The 18,012-nt window shown below is 39.4% G+C and overlaps 2 protein-coding genes across 2 annotated transcripts in view; both read right to left on the bottom strand.

Annotated features, from left to right (window-relative positions):
* The window catches only part of LOC310927556 (F-actin-uncapping protein LRRC16A-like), a gene marked incomplete at both ends in the record, with an annotated part of 59,519 nt that extends 49,786 nt beyond the window's left edge, over positions 1-9,733 (bottom strand). Inside the window, 2 exons of the mRNA XM_083889872.1 lie at positions 4,025-4,122; positions 9,694-9,733. Of these exons, the coding sequence (XP_083745998.1) occupies positions 4,025-4,122; positions 9,694-9,733 (138 nt within the window). The remainder of the gene's footprint in view (positions 1-4,024; positions 4,123-9,693) is intronic.
* A 95-nt stretch (positions 9,734-9,828) lies between these two features.
* On the bottom strand, positions 9,829-16,252 carry tnfrsf11b (tumor necrosis factor receptor superfamily, member 11b; the record flags this gene model as incomplete). The annotated part of the gene is made up of 7 exons (XM_083899122.1): positions 9,829-10,032; positions 10,116-10,255; positions 12,570-12,754; positions 12,844-12,925; positions 13,010-13,189; positions 14,452-14,845; positions 16,235-16,252. The coding sequence occupies 7 exons, from the start codon at positions 16,250-16,252 to the stop codon at positions 9,829-9,831; spliced, it is 1,203 nt and encodes a 400-aa protein (XP_083755248.1).
* Between the last annotated feature and the right edge of the window lie 1,760 nt (positions 16,253-18,012).

The raw sequence follows: 18,012 nt of genomic DNA, 5'->3' as shown, positions 1-18,012 counted from the left end.
TTGCATCAGCTCATCTCTTGTTTGTTTTAGACGTGGAGTTATGAAATATGGTGTCCAGAGGTCATATTTCGTGTAATGCCATTTGTAGAGATATTTCACTAAAAAGAAGCCAATCACTTAGTGACACTAGACGAAAGCTCTTAGGATTCATCCTCAAGAGACCATGAATATGTAGTTCATTGCATGGTAACCCCAAAATGTACCAATGGTCTTGATCTGCAAGAGTTTGAGCCCACAGCTCACACAGCTTTTCATAACAATGCCTATGTTTGCTCCATCCCATGTCCAGTGAGTCACATTTTTTCCATTTTACCTCTCTCTCCCATTGCCCCACTCCCCCCATCTTCTCTCATCTTGACAGACTGATGTTATTGTCTCTACCTCCTTCACCCCTCAGTCTTCAAAGAAGGAAGATGACTGTATCCATCAAGCTTTATTGTGCTTAAGAGACGCCTCAGGCCCTGTAGTGCTCCACTCCCAGTCTGAGCAACGCTCAGCAGGAAAAAGGGCAGAAGCCTTTTGTGTGTGTGTGTGACTAGAAAACCTGACAGTGGACACAACCATATTCCTCCCTTCATTATCAGTGTACTTTACACAGCAGATAAATGTCTTTTATTGTCTGAGGTAAATCAAGTTCTGCACTGCATGTGGCTGCAGTACGCTGATAGTGGAAGTTCATTAAATGTCAACAACAAGCACCACATCTGGACTGCATGTCTCAGAGAGAACAGACACTTTAACATGTGCCTTTGACATCTGAGATGATTAATATTTGGAAATACCAAACTGTATGAGTGCACCTTTTATACAGGTTACGCACCACAGGTTAGACATGTGATAATGGTAGAGGTTCGCCTCATTTTTGTTGCGTCCACTTTTTCCTCGATCTCAAGCATAAAAAGATATGTGATCAAAATTGTACATTAATTTTCTGTGTTTCGATTCAGGTGCAAAACACCATGCTGAAACAAACATGATTGTATGTGAGCCAGCCATGCCAACAGCAAAACAGAAGGGTTGGCTCCAGCTCAACACTTTCTGCAACTACCGTTACTCGCTGTATCTGTTGCCGTGTTCAAGTGGATCTTGTAAACACGCGTGTTAGGTCACAAATATGACAGGCGAGTCTAGAGACGTACTTGTAAACACGGTACATGATCCCATTTGACTGCAGCATATTTCTTCCGAGCTCTAAATGTTGCACCAGCTTCCAAATGATTTTAACAATCAAGCATACAGATTAGTGGTGGGAATCACCAGAGACACCACCACCAGGATATTTTTTTTCGGGGTTCTCCGGTTCTCCGGTTTTGCAATATGATTAGGTAAATTGGACACTCTAAATTGACCGTATTTGTGAATGACTGAATGGTTGTTTGTCTCTACTGTATATGTGACCCTGCAATGGACTGGCGAACTGTCCAGGGTGCATGTCAGCTGAGATTGATACTGAGCATGCCCTGTGACCCCCATGTAGAGGATAAAGTGGCAGAAAATGGATGGATGGATGCACCTTACACATACACCTTTGTACACTGTCTTTGTCTCATTCCCTTCTCAAAACACAACACACTGCATTGCACTGTATTTACTCATCATTAAAATACTAGATGCATAGTGGGAAGGGTTTCTTGTTATCAAGTCACCTTATCTCTGTTCTGCTTTGTCTGTATATTTAAATTATTTCTGAATGAAAATGTTAAAAACAATGTTAAAACAGCGCATAACTGAGCTGTTGTTTTTCTCAGGTCCAACGTCAGATACTACAACACTGTGGGCCTGACATTCCACACAACATGTTTGTTTTCTTGCGTAGCCACTTCCTCCATATTCAGTTTCTTCTGTAGAACAACAAACACTGGTTTATTTGTTCAGTACAGTCAAGCGGAGAACAGGCACAAACTCACTGCGTCATTCTCATGCTCTGGATGAAATACCAGAACCACTCCAGTGGAATTCCTCACTTCCCAATATCGACTCCCACTTCTTTACATTGTTGTGTGTGTGCATGTGTGCATGTGTGCGTGTACATGTGTGTTTGAGCACTTGTGTCTGACTCCAGCTGCCACATATTAATACTGTTGTTACAGTCACATCACAAAGAGTTTGCCTCAAACCAAGACCTTTACTGAACTGTTCTCAGTTTTTCCTCCACACATTATTTGAGTGATGCAAGAAGTAAAGAAATTATTGCACAGACAGAACTGGTAATATTTTCTTAAGAGTTTGTTTGTGTTTAAAATTTGTAATAAGGGGAAACTAAGAACACTTGCTGATAAAACACCAATGGGTCCAGGGTCCACGAGAAACAATGTCTCCCAATTAATGATTACATTACATAAACTGATAAGTGCTACTTTCCAGAACAGAAATTGACTCATTGCTACCTTCCTCAGCGTGGGTTCTAGATCATTTAGAAGATTTTTCCTACAGTTTTTAGATATTAACATTAAAACAAATAATAAATGCATGAGAGTCATTATGCCTTCCCGACTGTTGAGTGAGCCAAGACGCCAAAGCTGCAGAACAAAAACAGCTCCTGCTGTCTCCATTCACAGACACATACATTAAACATTATGCTGATTCACAGCAACTGGACGCCTCTGATTCAACCGTCAAACTTCGCAGAGCCTGCTCCCATCACACAGATTTTCAGAGTAAACTCCTTTGTCCCAACTAATCTTCAGCTTTTTTGCCTTTATAACCCTTGACGGAGACAATATGCATATTTAATGATCCTCCCAGCCAGGAATTAATTATTTAGCATTCATTGGATTACAGCTCCCTGGACAAAATTGAATGGCCTGAGCTGCTGTGTCCACGCTGCCAAGAGACACAGTGAAGGTAGACGTGGATGCACAGTCACTGGTGACTGGTTGAATGAATCACAAATCAGCTTTGAGTCAGCGTGTTAAACTTTACCTGCAGTATTCGTTGTCCTTGCAGGACTTTATGATCAAGGTCAAATGGAGAGAGCTTTGGAAACAAAAGTATGAGTCAGAGGTTTGGAGGTGGGCGAAGTAGCAATGACACACACAGGGCTCATACAGATAGATAGTAGCATTAGCACCAAATGGCCACAATGTCAATCATGTTGGGAGTCAGAACTCACCAAATCTAAAACGCACAGACTTATATTTTTCTTCGATGTCATTTTTGTTTTATTTCAGTTGGCATCTGTAATGTTGCATTACCGTCTTTTTCTTCTCTTTCTTCTTCCATTTTTCCTCATTCTCATTAATAAATATCCATTAAACTACTTTGAGAAAGATGCTCCCATAACTCCAGAGCTTAGCAGCAAATCAGGAAACCTTTAATGGTTACGATATTACAAAACAGTATTTGTCTTCATCCATTTCTTATCACATATGGACCTAATTCACAAATCTGTGATCCATTATTGTCATTCTTGTTTGAGAGATTTACACAACAGTCTTGAAAGCTTTAAGTCACTGGTTATTTAACATCCACTTTCAGGAAAATCCTTCTTTAAACTAGGGTCATTTTTCACTGCTTCAATTATAACAAATACTGGGAAATTGGGGTGTTAACAAAGACCCAGATAATGGGAAGGATTCTGACTATAACAGCGAAGCGCTGCACTAAAGATGATTGAATCCACGACAAAAACCACTATAGCTGGCCATTAGAACTGTATCTGTGAGTGAAAAGCACAATTAATACAATGTGACACAGTGAAAACTGTGACATATCCACTTCACAACATAATACAGCTTAAAATATAGCACTACTCAATAAATCTTGTCACTTGTCTGAGCGCTGCTACGACAGACTCTGTTTCCTCAGTCGACTCCGTTTCAAAGTAACACACGGTAGAGTTTGAGAGAGACAGCAACAATGTTTCCAAGTATATCTGAACCCGACAGGATAAAAGTGACTGAAGTCGTCAAGATGAGAAAGAGAAAGGAAGTGAGGTTTGTTAGAAAAACGTCTTTCAGCAGCGGAAAAGATCAAGACAGATCTTGCTCCTCTTAATGAAGAAGCATCTTGAGCGTCGACTCACCAGGACTCTGTTCTCCGTCTTGTCTCCTTTGATCTCCAGTTTGACTCTCCGCCTTAGCGCCAGCTTCACCTTCCTCCCCAAAGCATCCCTCACACTCTCTGCAAAGGAGAGAAGAGAGTAGAGACTGGAAATCAGATATGAAACATTGTGAATGTCCCAGCATTGCATTAAAATACAGATTTTACAGTGAGATTAAGTGGGTCAATGACGAAATGACATAGGTTTAATGAAGAATTAAAGAGAGCACCAGTGATTAATGCATTATGCAGGGATTTTTTTTGTTCAGTCTTGCCACAGACATGTTAGGAATCAAAAGCTCAAGTTGAGTCATAATTTCAACATTGTGACTTCCTCAGCAGAACACTGATCAGTGCACGTCTGCCTCCGCAGGAATCATTTCCCACATCCTCAAACTAGAATATCAGAATATATATATATATATATATATATATATATATATATATATATATATATATGTATATTCAATGGGAAATCTTTACACACACACAGTCAGACATTGAAAAAAGTCTGTGTATAATTGTCTTTCCATATACTGTGTATACCAACAGATCATTGTTCTTTACGGTTGGATTAAACAGTACACTTTATTACGTTATAACATATACTGTTAATATAATTAAATGTATATTTAGATGATGAACCGTTTCTCAGACATAAAGAGGATGGTTACATGGGAAGGTAATTGTTGGATTGGTTGGTCTATCAATATGGAACTTTGGGAGCAAATTTCTGAAAATATAAGATGGTTTGCCATAAACATTTAATGTCCTCACAAAAATCTTACATAATTATTTGATTCCCTGACTTCCTATAGTACGGGCAGGGGTTTGGCATACAGAATGTGGCAAAATATGTCGACAATAGGGCTGAACAATTAATGCATTTTCAAATTAAAAAAATGCAATTTTTTTTTTTTATCTATGTTAAAATTGTTCATATCATGAGGTGGGAGTTAAGAGGCTGGGCTAACTTGGCGAACCTGTTCCAAAAGGTAAGCTAGCGAGGCTACGATTAGCATTATACAAACACTGTGTGTAACCTCATTAGGCACAACGCAATTTTTTTAAATTTTAGATTAGCATTAGCGTAGCTGATAGTCACAAAAGCTAACTACGCTAATGCTAATCAAAAATTTAAAAAAAAAATTGCGTTGTGTCTAATGAGGTTGCACAGTGTTTGTATTATGTGAGCCTTCACATTCCTTATCATGCATTACCATAAGTGAAAAAAGCTCCCTCTATAGGAATACATACTTTCTACGGCTTGACCGAAAAAACAACTTACATATCAAAGTTATCAATCACAGTCATGATACAAGTTAGAAAAATTGCAATGAGACAATTCACTCAAATTGTTTATCCCCAGTCAACTATGAACTATATATACTTACTGCAATTATACAGGCAAATGTAGTTGTACTGACAGTTACAATAATAGCATGGTAAATACGAAAATCCTCTTAACATCAACTTGTTATCGCCATTGTGAGCAAGGTGAAATTTGCATTAAGCTCAAAGCGTTGCTGTGATTAAGTACAACACCACAGGGCAGCTTTATCACCGCTGCAGACTTTGAAGTCTTGTTTCCTCCATTTCTTGTATTATACTGAACATGACCCGAACATTAATCGATACAAAATGATGAGAACACGACTTAAATAAATGCACATACACGCACACTTTTAAATGAGCTCTATGCCGAGTGTGTGTTCTGCTTTTGAGATTGATTGTTCACACCCAGTAGAAGCGCCCACAGCCAGGGAACTGGATTACAGAAGTGGGTCAGCCACCTCTGCGCGATCCTCATTCAACCCAGCACAGCAGCTGATGCATTCTGTGTGCACATGTGTCTGAGACAGAGACCAATTCTCCGGCTCTGTGTGTGTGTGTGTGAATGCATCCGTGCCGACGCACATCTTCCTCACCCACAGGCTTCCTCAGACCAAAGTGAAACTAATAATTAGGGAAAAAAATGGTGCATCTGCCAGCCTTGAGCATGTTACAGACACTCTAATCAAAATGTGCAGCATTTCCGTCTGCAGCAATTTCAAAACCCAAGATCACAGACCCAGTATAACTTGCGCAGATGTCTCCGGTGGGAGTCGATATGAAAAATGAGAAATAGTATGTTTTAATTAGGGATGGGAATCAGTCTGTCAAAATAACTGGATCTGATAGAGGACAGATGAAAATGTAAAATGCAATACACTCCAAAAATCCTACATATCACACACGTCACTGCACACAGACTGTAAACATGTAAATAAAAATCAGCAAAAGCATTTTAGCCAAGTCATGTTTGGGCTGTTTATTTCTTCTTTTTGGGAGACCTGGGAGATTTGTTGACAATCATGTCTTTGAGATGACTCAGCACAAATGTGTTGTTAACAGCTTCATAGTTCATAAATGGTCTAAAATGACTGTGTCTAACAAATATCAGTATACTCAGGTTTTGTTATACCGGTATTGGCATCAGACACAAAAAAGTGGTATAGTCCCATCCCTAGTTTTAAACATCCTTGGCAGTATAATTAATTTATTCATTAAAAATGTGACGGGAGTTAATCATTCATCACCCAGCTGCACTGTAGATCATATTCTGCATGACAAGGCATGTGCAAGAGGTCACACCAGGTGACATTTGAGTTGGTGCTTGTATTTGATACAAGGCAAGGTGACACAAGGAGATCTATTGTATTGTAAATGCTCGAACAACAATTAAAAAGCCAATATAATCATCGACAATTTACATTTGGCTACAGAAAAGCTGTTAAAGGCAAACATTTTGGTGGTGTTTTAGTTCACAGAACTAAAATTGAACACAAATCACTTATTTTCCGTGAGAGCTCGAGCTTTTCCAAAACTGCTCCATCAGCAGCATCACAGTGTTGCATGACAGTGAATCACCATCAGTAGTGACAAGTGTTTCTCACAATGGCCGGTCACTTATCCACACAATGCCCCGTGACAATAGCATCACGCCAAACCAAATTCCTTACTTGTATTGTGCAGCGTTAAAGGTCCCACATTATATCCTATTTCTCCACCTAGTTCCCTGGTGTCCTAATGAATAGTGTCAAAATACCATAAGGATGAAGCACCACAGCAGTTCAATCACCCTGCCAAAACAGCCATGTTCAGAACGCTCTGTTTAGTAGTATCTCTTTTAAAAAAAATTAAACGAAACTTAAGGGACAGGAAATGACATCAGCCACAGAGGTTACTGGGAGCTAACAGCAGTTAGCATTTGGAAAAGTGATCATTTGCAGGCTCTAGCAGGCACATTGCCGTCATATATAACATGTATCCACTGGACAGATAAATCCTCTGAGGCTGGAAGTTTAAGTAGGACTCTGTGCTGCACTGTGGAGCCAAGAATAGAACTATTCACGGACTTCCGGTTTCCGGATGCCGTTGCCCTCACCAGCACTCTCACATGTTTTACGGACAAATCGGAGCTCCACAAGACAACAATTCCAGGACTTTAGCGCACTGTGACGTCCCAATGAGCACGGAAGTCAACATTGCATGTTTTATCTCCTGTACTTAGACTGAGGAGGACCACAAAAACATGAGTGAGTCATCTTTTTTCACACTTTGCCTCCAGTCCAAAATATAAGGATTTAAATGATTAAAAAGTTGATTTTGCATAATATGGGACCTTTAATAACATGATTCAACTGCAGAGGGGATGACAACAGAGAATTTGCTTACTAAAGGTGTGACTGGAAGTCAGTCTTAAAGAACATTTCTCGTCATCAAAGAGATCAAAGGTTGACCAAATACAGTATGAGACTCATATAATCAGATGGCGCAACATGAAAATATCGGCTACTAAAGAGGAAATAAAAAAGGAGGATCAGTTAAGAGCTTCTTAAGCATGTTTCAATGCTACACTTACCTTTCTAACTATAGTAACAATTCAAACAAGAGAAGTGTCAATTATGATCAAAATCCAGATTTTCACCAAATAACATAGTAACACAGACCTGTATGAGGTAATATTACAAGCAATACAGACTGTTTTAGCTGATGAGAATATCAGAAACTGCCTTTTCTTGCAAGATAAACAGTCATAGATCCTAAATGTAGATCCAGAGCACCATTAAAATCGAATAATTTCTTCCCGTGGCCAAAATCTACATTCCCAGAGCATTAAATATTTAGGTTTTTTGTTTTTATAAGTTGTGCTGCTGGCAAAAACATTTCATCCATGCCTGACAGCACAAAAACCAACATATCTGTGTTGGTTATAAATACAACAAAGGGGAAATGAAAGGCTGATTTTTTTCTTTTTGTGTGTGTAAGAGCCTGGCCGAGTGACTTCATGACCTAGTAACATTTCTCGTTATGCCTCATCTGCTTCGCACACATGCCTTTATATCTATCAAGGAAGGAACGGAGGCAAATGAACAGATTTGTGTGAGGGTTGAATAGAGACAGAGTGAGAGCTTGCGCTTGTCCAACATTGCACTGAGGTGTCACAGACTGAGCTATTCTCCCAAACAAAGAGAGACAGAGATTCAGCCAAACAGCCTGCAGGACTGTAAGCTTTGCCCACACTCGGAACAAATACACAAAGTCAAGAGGAACATGGCACACTTTAGCCAACGGGACCAGGGAGGTGAGGCTCTGCAGGCAGGGTAAAGGTATGAGTGTGTTACTGTGGGGGAAATAATCCTATAAGTTATGTGTATGATTGGGGACGTCAGGCTGACCACTCAGCTGACCACTCACATATAAAACTATTCAGTGATTCCTCTCCTAATAACTGATGCTGTCCACAACATATTCTGCCAACAGCCTCAACCTTTGCTGAAGCTGGAGCATTTACAGTGTCAGTGACGACGTATAGGCAGAAATCATATGAATTATCACAACATAAAGGCCCTGTACAAAGATAAACACTCAGTGAGGCATTTCTTTAGATACACATAATAACCTATAAAACACCTAGTACACTCTTCTGTTGCTTCAAGGTTATTGTGAGTCGTTTCTGGCATCAACAAGGCATTTTCACCCAGAGAACTGTGGATATTTTCTCTCATTGGGAACATTCTCTGTAAACATTAGAGATGATTGTGCGTAAAAACAAAAAAAACAGCAGTCTGTCTGTCATCACATCAACAAGCATGTTCAACATCCCAGCTGAACTGGTGTAAATAAAGTCAGAATAGTTCATGAAAAGTTACATTATTCTACTGGACTGTTAACATATCAGTATCACATGCAGACACAAAGCCATATTGTATGTAATCTCATTAGTTTTAGGCAAATCAGACTTCAGATGAAATAAACAAGTTATCAATGCACTTCAAGTCTTGGTTTGTGTCTGCTTGTATAATACTACATGAAGAAAGTGTATATAATTGTGCAAATGTAGATAGACATGACCTGAAACTATTATGTATGAATTGGGAATAATATTGTATTAGAGGCATGACCTGATGAGCCACAATATTACAACAGCCAAGTGGTTTTAAGTGGTGTGTATTATTGTGTGGATGAAATAAGGTGAGTGCAAACTTGTGAACAGCAGTAGCACATGTAGAATGTGCTGTTGGAGGATCAGTGTCAGTGTGATTGTTCCAGTCTGGACACACACACACACACACACACACACGCTTACAAACGGCCGGTGTCTCTTACCCAGAAGCTCTTTGGGAACCTCTGACACTTCCTCGGTCATTTTGCTGCCGGTAAAATCCCCAACGACCACACTGTTCAGTCAACACATGGAGAAGCATCAAATGCTGAGTTAGCAGGAAACGGGGGAGAAGAGTGTCAGGTGGTGCCGCCGGTGCCTTTCTCCGGGTTACATGCTCCTCTCCTCCTCTCGCGATGTCCGGACAATGTATCCGCGTTTATCCGTGCGCATCTCTTTTCGCCTTCCACAGTGCGCGGTTCAGTGAAGTGAATAAAAGACGGATTGAAAAAGCCCCCCGCCGCCGCCGCCGCCGCCGCCGCCGCCACAGTCTCTTTATTATCCTGTCGATGAAAGGATCACCACTCACGAACAACACAACCTCTCTCCAACCACCGTGGATCTACCGTAAAGCTGTGGGTATTACAGTACCAGCCAATGGACGAGAGCGGGGGCCCCTCCCCGCTCCGTGATGCGACAGTCTGGGAGACGGTGATGCGATGCCGGAGCTCTGTGGCGTGGCAGGAGGGGGCGGTGGTATCAGCAGCCCGGGATTAATGAGCGGGCCTGCGGTGCCCGAGCGGAAAACCAGGGACACCTAGCGGTCTGTGGGCAGTCCTGACACCGAGGGGGGCTTTCTTTCAAAGGTTTTGGGAGAGTTTACTGGCATAAATTGACAGATGTGGGATGAGTACTGAACTATTCTGCTCAAGTAAAAGTACCACTATTTTTGATGAAATTTTTTACAAGTAAAAGTACTGGTTTAAAAGTGTACTCTTTAAAGTAAAAAAAAAAAAGTTGCTTGTTTAGAATGTCCTTAGAATAAAAGTTACAAAAGGACAAGGGGACACAAATCTCACATGAATTTGTTTTTAATCAAAGGCAATGAAAGTGCTGACAAAATAAAACATGTAAACACATAATGTATCAGTCAAAATGGGTCAAAGGTCACAAATAACTGTCTCCTTAATGAGAGTCAATTCGCTTGTCCTCATCATTCACTGCCAAAAAAAAAATTTTTTATTTCATTTTTTATTTAGTTTATTTATTTATTTTAAATTCAGGCCAAACATTTTTTTTAACTTAGTAACGGGTGTGATTTCCTCTGTAGTGAAGTATGGTACTTAAAAAACACATGAATGTAAAGTAAAGTAAAAGTAAAACAAAAACCTACTCAATTACAGTAACGCAAGTACATGTAATTCATCACATTCCACCTCTGTGTATTGAATAAGCACGAGCAGTGGCGTGCACAGATATTTGGACGAGCAGGGGCAAAAATGAAAAGGGCACCTCGTGTGCACCAGTGGGGCAGGCATGTCCAAAGTGTGACCTGGGGACTGCATTTCATGTGCGCACCTATAGGAAACAAGGTTGCAAAAGGCATCTTATAGGGCACGGCCCCACTTTTTCCCACTAAAAAGGACCTTCTTTAGAAACAATGTATTTGTTTAAAGGTACAATATGTAGTATTTATGGGTTTATATTACCCAAAATCCACTTTTTTATACATATTATGTGCTCCTGCATTGTCTAGTCGCTGTATAATAGTTTTTGTTTCATTTTCGTAGTGTTTCAAAAAGTCATGTTAAATAACATGACCGCGGACTGCAGTTGCATAGCCACTGTTAGCAGCGAGACGCCATGTTTCTACCGGAGCCTGTAAGGACAAACGTGAGAGAACAAAACAAGCGTCTCTTTACTTGTAGCGGAAGTCCCGCCTCCTCTCTCTCAGCTTCGTCTGCTACGGCCGCGGTAGCTCGCCCTCTCCCTCGCCTCATGAACCTCATCTGCTGACACGGAGAAAGACGACGAGGACGACATTTGACCAGCTGCGGATACCGTAGCGCTCAGGGAAGGGAGGGGGTGAGCAGAGCAGCAGGTCTTTGTTGTAAATTTCAGCCTCTCCTCTAGATGGCACTATAAACTACTTATCTCCCCTTTAAATGTCTATTTGCTTTAGAGGCCACATATGAATGTCAGGACACTTTCTCATGTTTGTACCACTCAAGCTCTAGATAGAGGGCTCTTTAGCTGCATCTTGTGATTCAAAAGGACACTTAAATGTGCTGCGTTTTTGACCGTTACGGCACAATCATATATAATATTGTTTGTTTTTGTAGTCTTAGTATAAGCCTCTTATATGCAGGACTCGAGGTAAGGGCCAATTGCTTTCGGGCCTATACACAGAACGGGAATGCCAAAGCCCTAAAACCCTGGATCATGTGTGGATCATGGACCCCAGAGTGAAAACATCTCAAAACACCACCCTTATATTTTTGTATATATTTCTGACTATTTGTTGGTAATGGAGGCAACATATTTTAATTACAGTGTGATCTGTTGTACTGTTGTCTCCAATGACCACAGTGAAAGAGAGAGGAGGGTGACACCTTGTGGTGGTATGACTCAATTACAGTCAGAGTTGATGAACCTGCAGGCGGACGGTGTAAGCTCATTCATGCATTAGAAATAAATAATTATTTTTCAGTTTGATTTCACACAATAGTAAAACAAAATTACTCTGTAGTCGTACAGCTTTTTTGTATCAAATATATTTTCTATGCACTTCGGTTTATGTATTTCACATTGACATTCAGTTTTTATTCCAGTATACATCTGAGTGAGATTTTACCAAGACATAAATATATATAATTATTTTTTGTACATATGGATGAACAGTACACTCTCACTGCAAAATAAACAATAATGGTGTGAATACTTGTTTTCAAATTTAAAAAATAAATGCTGCCAAATCTTACGGAGAATCCAGAGACAGAGGTATTTGGTGTTTAATTAATCTAAAGGCCTGTGTAGACCCACACTATATTGTAACTCCTTGGACTGTACGTCTCTCAGACCTCAGAGATACTTAAGCTACAGCTTGGGTTTTGCTGCTTAATCTCCACCAGTCTCCTCTTTAGATTGTCTGCCATGCAGGTGAGCTGCGATGACTTCAGCATCTCCGGCAGTTTCCACAGCTGGTCCTCTGGAGCCTGGGCCAGCCATGCTCTGATCTTATCCTGGAGAGGAACTCTCTGTTTGGGCACTGACTTATCAATGTACCTGTTAGAGGGAGGAGATGATGGTTAAGTGACGTCTTCAAAGTGAAGAGAGCTGGTAAAAAAGATTGGACACAGTGTATGTAGTCTTACCTTTTGACGAATATCCTCATTTTTGCCACGCGCATCCTGTGCATGGTGAGGAGACCTGAGAGGAAGGTCCTGAGCGTCTCACCTAAGGGAAACGAGTTGCATCACATAAGTATGAAGTCCAGTATTGGTTGGGACTCGTTTAAAAATAAACGATAGCACCACGTACCTCCGTTTGCAAGCTCCTCACAGGTGCCACACACTGCGTCGTGGTAAAGTGAGCCGTGCAAGAGCACAATCTTTCCATCCGTGCATTCCTGGTGTTTTACGCATGTTTCCAGTGAAGGTGAAGAGCTGGAGAAGTGGCCGTCAGAACACATTTCACACACAGTGTTTGTTTGCGATGTACCTAGAGGAAGATGCAGTACGTTAGGGTCAGACAAACCAAATGTATTTCAGCAAAGGTGCACTTCATGATATTTAACTGTAAAAGTCCAGTGTGTAAAAATCACCTCACCCTTCCCTTCTAAGTGTGTTTGTGCATTTAGGCATCAAAACCCAAAATTTAGTTTGTTCATTGTGGGCTACTGTACAATACACAACTCCTGATATAAATGTAAAATTCTTATTCTGGGGTAATTTTACACTTATTATAAATTAAGCATAATTGTTTTTTTATATTAAATACAGTATATAATAGTGCCACACCTATGAATTGGTTGATTATTAATTGATCGATTAATCATGCCTTTCACAATAAACTGAATATCTACATTCTGTGCTTTTTATGGACGAAACAACTGATCAATTCGTCGATAATAATAATGAGTCGATAATGCAAACAACCATTACTGTAGCTGCAGCAATGATTCGGTAACCGATCATCACATTCAGAGGCGCAGCTTGTGAACAGGCAAGGCAGGCAACTGCTTGGGGCCCCGAGCCGATAGGGGGCCCCCGACACTCGGAGCCTGAGGGCTGGTTTTACTGAAATGTGCGGTGACCAGCCGCCTTCCCGTCCCTCTTAAAAAACAATGGGCAATTTGCAATGACACCTCAGTAGGAAAACCTCCCTAAAGGGGCCCCCCCCCTCATGTTAACCTGTGTGAAGTTATCGTTCTGCAAGTTGGAAAATGAAGAGGATTATTTACAGTGTAATGCATAACTTTTTTACTCAGTTTATGTTTTTTTCAGTTATTTACAGTATTTTATTGTTCGATATATTTTTATATTGTTTTATAATGTGGGTTCTTTACAGTGTAATGTATTTTTTTTTTACTAAGTTTATATAGTTTTTTTAAAGCTATTAACAGTATTGTATTATTCTTTACATTTATATTTTCAAATACTTTTTAATTTCAAGGTTTTTCCATGTTATTTCATTTATTTTGAAAAAAAAAAAATATTTTGAAGTAATACATTCTTCGTTGGTGTCAGATTATTTATAAAATAATGGTGATGAACACTGGTTGGAAGAGCCCCCCTGGTCTGCCCCTACAGACTCTAGAATCGCCTCTGATCACATTTGTATTTTCAAGAAACAAATGTGAATCATGTATTTTATCACAACATTGACTTTCATTCAGTGTGATTACTGTAAAATGACATACATGTTACTTTTCACTTATTTATCTATCAAAATTCCCCACAGTAGTTCGTTAGTTCTCCTACCTTTCGCTGTGACACCGTATCCTGGCTCACACATTGAGTGCCTGACACAGAAATCTTCCTCCCAGTAAAAGCCTTCTTTGCAGCGGCAGACTCGGTTATTGACCGCTGAACATTCCCTTTCCACCTCCTGGTTCTCCGTGCAGAAGTTGTTGCAGTACAGACACCTGGGCAGGTAGTTCCACAGCGCCGTGAAGTGTCCGCTCCTGCACGGATCACACTGGGTCGGCGCGCTGGAGGTGCAGGGCGCGCTCATGAACGTCCCCGGCGGACACTTGGCGCAGGTGAGGTTCTCACCGGTGCGCGGGTTCCGGAACAGGAAGGTGTTGACGGATTTCTCCGCCGTTGCTCCGCAGAGAACACCGGAGAGCAGAAGCAGCTGCACCGGGAGGAAGAGCTGAGGAGCACCATGATCAAAGTTACTGCAAATGTTCCAATTCTACACACTTTATTATAACTATTTTATACATCGATTACGGTGATAGTTCTTGTTATTGAATTGGTTGTTAATTGACTTACCTGGTTAAATTTTAACCAGGTAAGTCAATTAACAACCAATTCTCATTTATAAAGACAGACCTGACCAAGAGGCAGCATAGAAAGAGGGCACAACAACAACAAAACTATATGAAACCATTTATAGAAGTCACATGAAGTGAAAAGGGTTAAATGCAGGTGTAACAGTGGCCTAAACTAATTAGGGCTGCAACGATTAATCGACTAAATTACTCGTCAACTATTTTGATAATCAATTATTTTTTCCATTCAGCCAAAACAAACTTTCAGATTTCTTATTTAGTTAAAAAAAAAAAAAATTAGATTAATCACAGGGTAGTTTTCTCTTTATATTGTTATAGGAATGGAGAGATAAATAAAGTATGTGAAAATATAAATGTAAAGAACAATAAAATAAATATGGAATAACTTAAAAAAAAACCTATATAAACTTAATAAAAAAATTAAAATAAACATAACATTGTAAAGAACCCACATAAATATATAGAAAAATAAAATACTGTGCATAACTTTAAAAAAACAAAAACTCATATAAAGTTAGTAAAAAAAACAAAAAAAAGATTACACTGTAAATAACTCACATTATAAACTTATAGACAAAATATGAAGTTGAATCTTGGGGTTACTAAACCCACAGCAGGCAATTCCTCATCAGGACCTTTTAATCACTCCTAATATATATATTTCTAAATACATATTATGGTCCATAAAACAAATCACAACTGTGTTGTTTGCTTTTTGGGGGAACAAACTAAGACATTTGACATAATCAAATAAAACATTTTCTGACAATGTATGGACCAAACAACTAATCAATTAATCATTAATAACCTATTTGTCATATTAAATTAGTATACATTTGTTTCAGTGTTGCTGTCAGGCAGCATCTTTGAAAGTACAGTGTAACCCATACATTTGATCTGGCACAACTACACTGTAGTGTGTCGAGATGTTGATGAATGAATGAGTGACTGAATGAATGAATGAATGAATGAATGAATGAATGAATGAATTAATGAATGAATGAATGAATGAATTAATTAATACGTTTCATGCCCCTATTTACAAATGATATCATACATTTTTTCCCCACTCAGACATTTAAATTCCAGAGGTTACTGTCCACGATGCAGACATTTAAAACATGTACTTCAGAATTTTTTTTTTGTATGTAATTCAGAAATAAATAAAAATCAAATATTAAATCAAAGCATCACTCGGTTTTACTTTGAGCTTCACACCACATCACACTATCACAGAGATTACTCACCATGCTGATGATGTACATGTCGCGTCTTCAGTTGGTTTGACAGAAGCCACGGGTTCAACTCTTATAGTCCATATACAGGAACTACTGCTCTGTTCCATTTGTCATCGATCTCTGAACTTCCACAAAGGAAGCATATTTGAAATTAACAGTAATCTGAGGTGTTTTTTCTTTTCTTTTTTCTTCCAGGAAGTATTAAGGTAGCAATTAAGTCAACATAGTAAGACATTTATGAGTTATTTTTGATTCAGTGACGTGACGAGAAATGCTGTTTCAGTTTCTTCCTCTGTTAGAAGGAAATGATTGTTCCAGTTTCACATTTACTGGAAGTTAATTCAGAGGTCATCAGGTTCGATGCTATGGAGGCTTAAGAGGTCCACTATGAAAACATGTTAACGCAACAGCGTGTCCTACTCTTTTTCTCTCTCTCCTTGTCTCCTAATTTCAGTTAAATAGAGGGAAATGGAGGAATGTCCCCACAAAAGTCAGTTATATTGGTATTGTGTTTTCTGTTAAACTCCTAAGAGACAATGTCTTAATCCATGGCAATTATTCCATGCTGCAGTAATTTATTGAATTTTATGACTCAAACATTTTGAAATAGTTGAATGAATTTTAAAGAAATGTCTGTTTTTGCACAACCACTTAAATTTGCGTGGTCATTGTTCTTCTTCTTCTTTTTTTATACAATGGGTGACATTTGAAAACACACACACATACAGTTGTGACAGTAAAAATGCACATCCGTTTTGTATAGCACTACATTTTTCGTGTGTGAGATAGAGTGCAGGTGAGTCACTCAGTGGTATTACGTGCATAATGACTTTGTGCTGAAAAGGCAGAATGAGATGAACGATTTGTCAAAGTATTGCAATGAGTCAATGTGTGTTTTCTCAGAATATGTACGATATTAAATCACTTGACGCGAAAGACAAACTATATGTTACATTTTCTGCCAGAGAAAAAATAAAATAAAATAATATCCTTAATATTATGTATATATTCTGTCCCAACGGAAATGAATAATGATAATATAATAGTATTGATACATAAGATCAAAACGTAACCACCTCCACAAACCTTCATGGTAATTTCAGTTTTTGAATTAGAAAAACAAGATCTCCTTGGCAGAGATTGTTAATTGCAAAATTGTGATTTCAATTAAATAAAAAAGTACACTTTCTCTCTTCTCTTCTTCATCTATCCAGATCCTTTATTTGGATAGTCTCTGTAAAAGCTTCTTTGGCATCAGTTGATTGCATCTTTGCAGGCCTTCTCACCTGGATTTGGGCTGTTCATCCTGGCAGATCCTCTCTCAGACTCTTGTCAGATGAAATGAAAAGCATCTGTAAGCTGTTGTCCTTGGAAATGCTCTCTGTGGTTGAAGTAAAGTCTGGGTTATGTTTGGGACACTGAGGGAGAGTCACAGACGTATCCTCTGTCTCAGGTCACCTGCACTGGCGCAGGTTTTCTAAAATAGTCTTCCTTTATTTGGCTGCATTCGTCCATCTCTCAGTCCTGAACATTCTTGCTGTTCCTGCTGCTTTGAAGTCACCTCTCTTTCACGCAATATTGGCACCACAGTGCTTCACTGTCAGGAGTGTTTTAACCCTGATGAGCAGCTCCTGATTTTACCAGACACAGTTACATTTTTGTCTCAACAGACCAGAGAACTTTTAGCCTTTAGTCTTCTGATGAATGAACTGTAGTTTGAGGTTTAGTTTGAAGGAAATACACATTGACTTTTTGGCAAAGTTGCACCAGTGTGAGGTAAAGTGGCT

Source organism: Microchirus variegatus (genome assembly GCF_963457635.1).
Source record: "Microchirus variegatus genome assembly, chromosome: 1".
Taxonomy (NCBI): domain Eukaryota; kingdom Metazoa; phylum Chordata; class Actinopteri; order Pleuronectiformes; family Soleidae; genus Microchirus; species Microchirus variegatus.
This window is presented reverse-complemented; position numbering and strand designations above follow the sequence as displayed.